Source organism: Oncorhynchus kisutch, linkage group LG15 (genome assembly GCF_002021735.2).
Source record: "Oncorhynchus kisutch isolate 150728-3 linkage group LG15, Okis_V2, whole genome shotgun sequence".
NCBI lineage: Eukaryota > Metazoa > Chordata > Actinopteri > Salmoniformes > Salmonidae > Oncorhynchus > Oncorhynchus kisutch.
This window is the reverse complement of record NC_034188.2, coordinates 63,380,610-63,389,565: the sequence shown is the minus strand read 5'-3', so window position 1 is coordinate 63,389,565 and position 8,956 is coordinate 63,380,610. Positions and strand designations below refer to the sequence as shown.

At 41.0% G+C, this 8,956-nt stretch overlaps 1 protein-coding gene across 2 annotated transcripts in view; it reads right to left on the bottom strand.

The window, feature by feature from the left end:
* Nucleotides 1-321: 321 nt before the first annotated feature.
* Nucleotides 322-8,956, bottom strand: part of LOC109905657 (Golgi SNAP receptor complex member 1-like) — a 47,020-nt gene continuing 38,385 nt past the window's right edge. Inside the window, exons 8-9 of one of the 2 annotated variants that reach the window (XM_020503165.2) lie at nucleotides 5,124-5,206; nucleotides 322-2,565 (exon numbers count right to left, since the gene is read on the bottom strand). In XM_020503165.2, the coding sequence (XP_020358754.1) occupies nucleotides 2,441-2,565; nucleotides 5,124-5,206 (208 nt within the window). In that variant the 3' untranslated portion in view covers nucleotides 322-2,440. The remainder of the gene's footprint in view (nucleotides 2,566-5,123; nucleotides 5,207-8,956) is intronic. The other variant, XM_020503166.2, reaches the window with a different exon arrangement.

Genomic DNA, 8,956 nt, shown 5'->3' with positions numbered 1-8,956 from the left:
ACTATTTGCATTGCCCCCCCTTCCCCACACACACTTTTACACTGCTGCTACTCTCTGCTGTTATCATCTATACTTAGTCACTTCAATAATTCTACCTACATGTACCCATTACCTCAACAAACCGGTGCCCCCGCACTTTGACTCTTCACCGGTATCCCGCTGTACATAGTCTCGCTATTGTCATTTTATTGCTGCTCTTTAATTACTTGTTGCCTTTAATTTCTTATTCTTACTCATATTTTTTGTAAACTGCATTGTTGGTTAGGGGCTCATAAGTAAGCATTTCACTGTAAGGTCTACACCAGCTGTATTCGGCACGTGTCAAGTCAAATCAAATTTTATTATGGACTCCGTCCTGTGTGTTGTGCTAGAATCAGCAGAATTTTTACCTCTGGGAAAAACATGAGTCACAGCGAAAGTACACAACACTTAGTTCTACTCCAGTGATCTTCAAACCAGACAAAACGATTTGAAATATTCAGGAGCTATACACAGTAGCACCAGAGTAGGCTAGCTGTGTTAAATGTATGGATGTTTGTTGAACCAGTTATAGACCAATAGAAGTACTGCACTCAGATTACAAAATGCAGTCCCCCATTTGCCCTCAGAGAAGAGTAACCTGAAAATAGAGATAAAGGATGAAAGGAATGAAGTGGGCAGTGACATCTATGCAAAAAGGGGAAATGGGTGTACTTGGAAAGGTTTTAGATATTTCCACTTCATGTAGCTATACTAATAAAGCAAACTTCAAAATGTAATCAACTTTGTGACTAAAACTTCCTTGTCTAGTTACCAGATGATAAATGGTGAGATGTCTTTCTGTCTGTCACACCTGACAAGGTAATTAATTTAAAACCTGGTAGGTGGCTATCGAGGTGACATGGGAGTGATGACAGGTTCCTGTAGAGTCCTGGTGGGAAGCCCTGCAGACTGCAGTTACAGCTCCTGTGCAGTGTGGCTGTCACAGCACACACGCGCACTTACGTACGTAGGTACGCACGTTCACAAGCAGGCAGACGCAAGCATATTTTTTACAAAACAGAGGTCTGAGGGAGTGTGGCGGTGACTTGCATCGGATTGTCAGAGTACCCCATTAAACAGTCATCTAGATTCTGCTGCCTTGTTCACTTTAACATCTGCAGCCTCTTCCACTGTAAAACCACTTCAAATGCCATTGACAATTTCAAGTAAAAAATAAATGAAAATCTCCTTCCAACTGTAGCATCTTTCAAATCAACGTTCATATTAGGGATGTTAAATGTTAGTCAAATAACAAATGAATCAGCCCAGAACTTCTTCAGGAGGCAGAACAGGATGAGGCAGGAGAGATAGACAGAGGTTTGAGGCTCTGTAAGATAATGGGCATATAGGGTAGAACAGAATCATAACTTTCAAAATCAGTTTGGAACAAAAGTTTGAACACAGATTTCCAGTTGACATTGAGTTAAGGTTTGTTGACTTTTCTCAAGGTAGGACTTAGTAGGTCCTTGATAATGAAGAATCACAGAGGGCTGAATGCTGATCAATCTTACAGATCTCTGGATTTCAAGTAAACTTGTGTGGCTCAGTTGGTGAGAGCGTGGCACCAGCCAAGGTCGTGGATTCGATTATAAAAATGCACTCACTGTAGAGCAAGTTACTTTGGATAGGTGTCTGCTAAGCGGCATAATAAGTAAGTTGAGGGAAACACGTAATGAAAGAAGTCAGAGTTATGGTTTAACCATACACCTGTATGTGGGCCATTGTTTAAAGTACTACAGTGATTATGAAGTCATCCATGCAGCACAACAGAATAATGGTATTTGCAGCACTAGAGTTGAATCAATAGCCTTCAATGAAAAATATAATTTCTCAATACATGTCAAAGTTCCCAAAAATATATTGAAAAATTAAATGTTAAGTGCCTAGTATCACATACTGTATATTAATAATTTATTAATAATGCACATTGTACAGCCCATGATGATAAACCTCCTGAATCTCCCGCCACTAAAAAACGACCATTCAACTAAAAATCCATCCACCTCAGAAATTAACAGCAAAACAGTCCCCCTCTTTCGTGTCCGCAATCTGTCTTCAGAGCCTTTAACTCCTCAATGAAGCAAGTGTTCTTTATATATAATTCTTTAAAATCTAGTCATATTAGTAAATTTGGTCTCCGTTCCCTTAACCAGAGTTGAACAGCACATTCACTTTTGATAGAAAAACTAAACAAAAAGATGCTGCTCCATCTCCCCATCTCCTCCTTCCCTCACTGCTAAATACAAATCAGGTAGTCCATGATGGCTTTGATCAATCCTGTTAACCGATTGGGCCAAGAGGTTGTCGGTCTATCTGTCAGTCTGCTCAGTAGCCTCCAATCACTCAAGCCCATTCTCCAGAGTCCTGATTCCGATGTTACAAACGCAGAGTAACGATTGTTCGACCGGTCTGTCCGTCATCAGTGGAAGGCGTAGAGCAGCAGGAGGATGGTGCAGACGCCGATGACTGCACCCAGGATTAGGGAGTCCCGCCTCTTCCGCAGGTTGATTCGCTGGATGAGGTTGTTGATGGCTGGGAAACGATCTGGAAGAGGAAGTTAAGGGAAACAGAACCAAGTGCCAACCACCTCTTATTACAAGTATGTTCAGAAAATCATTACATTGGAATTATAAACTGGGTAGTTTGAGACCTGAATGCTGAAATCCATAATATAAGACAGTTTATGACAAAACATTTATTTGTACTACTCTAATTACTTTGGTAACCAGTTTCTAATAGCAATAAGGCACCTTTGGAGTTTGTGGTATATGGCCAATATACCTCGGCTAAGGGCTGTATCTGCGTTGTGTCATACAGTATATTGGCCATATACCACACCCCCTCTGGCCTTAATCGTTAATTAGAATCTAAAAAAGTCGAATTGCCTGCTTTTCTGATGTCATTGCTAATATTTTTGGTCTGTTCTGAAATTGTATTTATGAAACAGGCAACTGATCTTTTCTTTTGAGAGCAAAGTGAGATATGATCCAATATGTTGTTCATAGAACCCTAGCAGGAGTGAGGAATGGAGCAATTTAAGCCCTCAATCCCCCCCCAGTCAGTTAAATGTACCAGAATGGATCAAACTGCTCCGCATGCTCAGATATTTCCTTAGAATCAATAGGAATTTCTCCCCTGAAGAGGCTGGTGTTGGTGCCCCGTGTGAGGAATATATTGTATCGCCCGGTTGGAAGACCTGACAACCACCTATTTAGTGACTTGTACTTCACTACATTTATACTTGCGATATCACTTTTCAACAGGAAAAGTTCAAAAACCACTGGAGGAGTTCTTTAAATCTTGCAGGAGTAGATGTGTTTGATAACAATACAAACTAATCTTATAGCATGCTCATTGGGCCTATATATATATATATATATATATATATATATATATAATTTATCCTTTATTTTACTAGGCAAGTCAGTTAAGAATGAATTCTTATTTACAATGACGGCCAACCGGGGAACAGTGGGTTACCTGCCTTTTTCAAGGGCAGAATGACAGATTTTTACCTTGTCAGCTCGGGGATTCGATCCAGCAACCTTTCGGTTACTCGCTTAATGCCCTCTAACCACTAGGCTTACCTGCTGCCACCCTATTAAACAGTTAAGATTCGTAACGTAAACCGACAGTCACTCTGACATTAATTGTTTAACTTCTCTAGGGTAGGGGGCAGCATTCAGAATTTTGGATGAAAAGCATGCCCAGATGAAACGGCCTGCTACTCGGGCCCAGAAGATATGATATGCATATAACTGGTAGATTTGGATAGAAAACACTCTAAAGTTTCAAAAACTGTTAAAATAGTGTCTTGAGTATAACAGAACTGATTTGGCAGGCGAAAACCTGAGAAATATCCATTCAGGAAGTCGTTTTTTTGTTTTGTTTGTAGTTTTCTATTCAATGCCATTACAGTATCCATTGACTTAGGACTCAAATTGCAGTTCCTATGCCTTCCACTAGATGTCAAGTCTTTAGAAATGGTTTCAGGCTTGTATTCTGATAAATGAGGGAGTAAGACCAGTCAATGAGTGGACCCTGATGTGTCACAGAGCTTTTTCATGCGCAATCCCGAGTGCCTTGTTTACCTTTTATATTGACGACGTTATTGTCCGTTTGAAATATTATAGATAATTTAGGCTAAAACCAGCCTGAGGATTGAATATAAACATTGTTTGATATGTTTCTATGACGTTTACAGATAGAATTAGGATTTTATTTGTCTGCCTGTTTTGACTGTGTTTGAGCCTGTGGATTACTGAAGAAAACACGAACAAAACAAGAGTTTTTTGGATATAAAGAGACTATCGAACAAAAGGAACATTTATTGAGTAAATTAATGTCTTCTGAGTGCAACTATATGAAGATCATCAAAGGTAAGCGATTAATTTTCTCTATTTCTGACTTGTGTAACTCTTCTACTTGGCTGGCTACTCTTTGTAATGATTTGTCTGCTGGGCTATGTTCTCAAATAATCGTAAGGTATGCTTTAGCCGTAAAGCATTAAAAAAATCTGACACCGTGGTTGGATTCACAAGAAGTTAATCTTTAAACCTATGTAAAATATGTTTTGTTTTCTGAATTTTTATAATTACTATTTCTGTATTTGAATTTGGCGCTCTGCAATCTCACTGGATGTTGGCCAGGTGGGACGCTAGAGTCCCACATACCCTAGAGAGGTTAAGGGACTCTAGAGCTGTATTGTGTCTGGTTGCAGCTCACAGGAGGTAATAGTACGGTAAATAGAGGACCTAATGAGTAAGAGCGTTGCGCTAACAACGCCACGGTCGTGGGTTCAGTTCCTGTGGGGATCAATTCACATTAACTCACTTCTGTAAATTTCTTTGGATAAAAATATCTTCTACGTGGCATTAAAAGACAATTATGATCAAATAAAAGTTGTTTAAAACACATACCTGGATCTCTAGAATTTCTTGTCGGATTAAATACCTAAATAGGTATTTGTGAATTTGTTCTTTCTCAAACAGATATGAACATAGGGTTGGCTTCCCAGACACATTTTAAACCCAGTCCTAAACATGATGTTTAATGGAGAATCTCCAATGTGCATAAAGTTTGCTAGGTGTTGTAAAGGATACTGGCCAGAGTGTTGACCCTGCTGTGTATGGACTTCAACAGCCCTCTCTGGGATGTCATGTTCTCCTTGGTCGCCATGGCAATACTGCAGGAAGAGAAGAGGAAGACAGTGACAAACACAGGTTAAATTAGGGGAGAGGTAACCCACCCTACAATATCACCCCTGTAAATCTTCTGCTTTGTTATAAAACAGCTTTTCTCCAATCGAGAGTATAGGCAACACTACAATATCACACCTGTAAGGCTTGTTATCAAACAGCTTTTCTCTAGCAGAAAGTATGAGGCACGATTGTGTGTGTGGTGTAACCCAAGTGCAACTACCGTGACAGACAGAAGGCGGGTGGAGGCAGAGAAACCCATTAGAGGGGGAGGAGAACTTTCACATTAATTTAGAATGCAGAGAGAGAAATACTGGGGGAGCAGAGTCTGAGGCCCTGTGGATATTAGCGCAGAGATACACTGAGGCGTGTAGTGCTAGCACACAGTGTTTCAGGAGTTTTTTCAGTGTTTCAGTGTTTTTTCAGGAGTGGTGGCAAGTGTAGCGGTGGGGGGGTTTTAGAAATGTAAACACATTTTATTTAAAGATGTAATAAACAGAAATACCTTATTTACATAAGTATTCAGACCCTTTGCACCAGAGGTCAATTTCTAGCCTCATGGTATTCTGTTTCCATTGATCATCCTTGAGATGTTTCTAAAACTTGGGAGTCCACCGGTGGAAAATTCAATTGATTGGACATGATTTGGAAAGGCACACACCTGTCTATATAAGGTCCCACAGTTGACAGTGCATGTCATAGCAAAAACCAAGCCATGAGGTCGAAGGAATTGTCTGTAGAGCGCCGAGACAGGACTGTGTCGAGGCACAGATCTGGGGAAAGGCACCAAAAAAAGACATCTGCAGCATTGAAGGTCCACAAGAACACAGTGGCCTCCATCATTCTTAAAAGGAAGAAGTTTGGAACCGCCAAGTCTCTCCCTAGAGCTGGCCGCCCATCCAAACCGGGCAATCTGAGAAGAAGGGCCTTGGTCAGGGAGGTGACCAAGAACCCGATGGTCACTGACAGAGCTCTAGAGTTCCGGCCTTTATGGTAGAGTGGCCAGAAGGAAGCCACTCCTCAGTAAAGGCACATGACAGCCCTCTTGGAGTTTAGCAAAAAGGCACCTAAAGGACTCTCAGACCATGAGAAACAAGATTCTCTGGTCTGATGAAACCAAGATTGAACTTGTCACAAACCGGCTCAAAGCCCGTAACAAAAGGGAGACAACGTGGAGATGAGGAGTAACAAAACATATATATTTATTAAATAAGTAACTAAGTATAATATACAATGGTGTGTGTAATCAGTAATCAGTAGTGTAAGTGAGTGTTTTTCATGCATTAATGTGATAATGCAGGGTGTTGAAAGGTGCCAAAGCAAACAACCAAAAGGCCACCAAGAAACACAACAAAATCCATAAAGGTGTCTGCATGGAGAGAGTCTCCTCCATGAATGGGGAAGTGGTGTATTTATCCTGGGACACACCGGGCCCAGGTGTTTCCCATGTAGCTGACGACCCTCCCAACTACGCCCACCGGCATCCTAAATAAGAAAACAAGAACAAAGAGAGAATACGGCAGACAGAGTGGGAGGGTCGTCACAAACTCTATGGCCTGAATGCCAAGCGTTAAGTCTGGAGGAACCCTGGCACCACCCCCACAGCACGGTGGTTGCAGCATCATGCTGTGGGGGTGCTTTTCAGCAATCGAGACTGGGAGACTTGTCAGGATCGAGGCAAAGGGCGCTAAGTACAGAGAGATCCTTGATGAAAACCTGCTCCAGAGCACTCAGGACCTCAGACTTGGATAAAGGTTACCTTCCAACAGGACAACGACCCTAAGCACACAGCAAAGACAACACAGGAGTCTCTGATTCTCTTTGAGTGACCCAGCCAGAGCCCATATTTGAACCCGGTTGAACATCTCTGGAAAGACCTGAAAATAGCTGTGCACCAACACTCCCCATATGACCTGAAAGAGCTTGAGGATCTGCAGAGAACAATGGGAGAAACTCCTCTAATGAAAGTGTGCAAAGCTTGTAGCGTCATACCCAAGAAGACTCGAGACTCTAATTGCTGCCAAAGGTGCTTCAACAAAAAGGTCTGAATACTTGTGTAAATGTGATATTTCTGTTATGTTTTATAAATTAGCAAACATTTCTAAACTTTTTGTGTGTAGATTGATGAGGGGGAAAAAACTATTTAATCCATTTTAGAATGAGACTAACCTAACAAAAGATGGAAAAAGTCTAGGGGTCTGAATACTTTCCGAAGGCACTGTAGGTGACAACAGCTGTTATAAGCCATCCCATCAAATCATATGGCCAAGCGTCACGTCTGGAGGACCAAAATAAAGCCTATCCCGTTTAAATCGGCTGATATTTTAATATATATATATATATATATTTGTAATAATGACAATTACAACAATACTGAAAGAAAACTTATTTGAACTTAATATAATACATCAATAAAATCAATTTAGTCTCAAATAAATAATGAAACATGGTCAATTTGGTTTAAATAATGCAAAAACACAGTGTTGGAGTAAAAGTGCAATATGTGCCATGTAAAAAAGCAAACGTTTAAGTTCAAGTTAAGTCCCAGGTAAGAGGTTTTAGGTTGTAGTTATTATAGGAATTATAGGACTATTTCCCTCTATACCATTTGTATTTAATTAACCTTTGACTATTGGATGTTCTTATAGGCACTATAGTATTGCCAGCCTAATCTCGGGAGTTGATAGTCAAACATAAAACACTCCAAGATGGCATAGCAGTTCAGACGTCTTTTGTCCTCGTCTTGTCCCGTATATATATTTACAACTTTCTTCGCATACCTTTTTATATATATTTTTTATTTTCCATAAACTCATCCCCAAAACACTCTCCTGCAACCTGCCTCACCAATTTATATTTAAAAAAAGAGATAGTATTATTTACCTCAAATCTGTAATCCTCCATAGAAGCTAACCAGAAGCTAATCCAGAAGCTAGCCTGAAGCTAGCCTGAAGCTAGTTAGCTTCTTATTAACTGGCTAATCGTTAGTATTCAGCTAAACACGGTTTGTGGTCATCAGCTATCCTTTAGCTCGAAAATCTATCGCCAGTTTTGTACGGCGCGGCTCGGACCGGACCTATTTTTCTCTCCATGTCCCCGGATTTCAACCGCTAACTCTGGACATTTATACCTGGATCTCGTAGCTAGCTAGCTGCTATCCGTGTGACTATCGGCTTTCGTCGATTCCGGAGCAAACATCAATTATTCCGGAGCTAGCCAGCTGAAGAGTTCCATCAGTCATTCCTGGGCTACAATCACCTATCATCCCCTCTACCACACGGAACCCCACTAATCCTACCGACGGAAACGCACAAGGTGGCTAATAACAGACCTCCATCCTATGCTAGCTTGCTACCAATGGCCCGGCTAGCTGTCTAAATCGCCGTGACCCCAACCAACCTCACTACTCACTGGACCCTTTTGATCACTGGACTAAGCATGCCTTGTCCATTGCTGTTCTGGTTAGTGTTTATTGGCTTATTTCACTGTAGAGCCTCTAGTCCCGCTCACTATACCTTATCCAACCTATTAGTACCACCACCCACACATGCGATGACATCTCCTGGTTTCAATGATGTTTCTAGAGACAATATCTCTCATATCATCACTCAATACACCTAGGTTTACCTCCACTGTATTCACATCCTACCATACCTTTGTCTGTACATTATACCTTGAAGCTATTTTATCGCCCCCAGAAACCTCCTTTTACTCTGTTCCAGACGTTCTAGGCGATC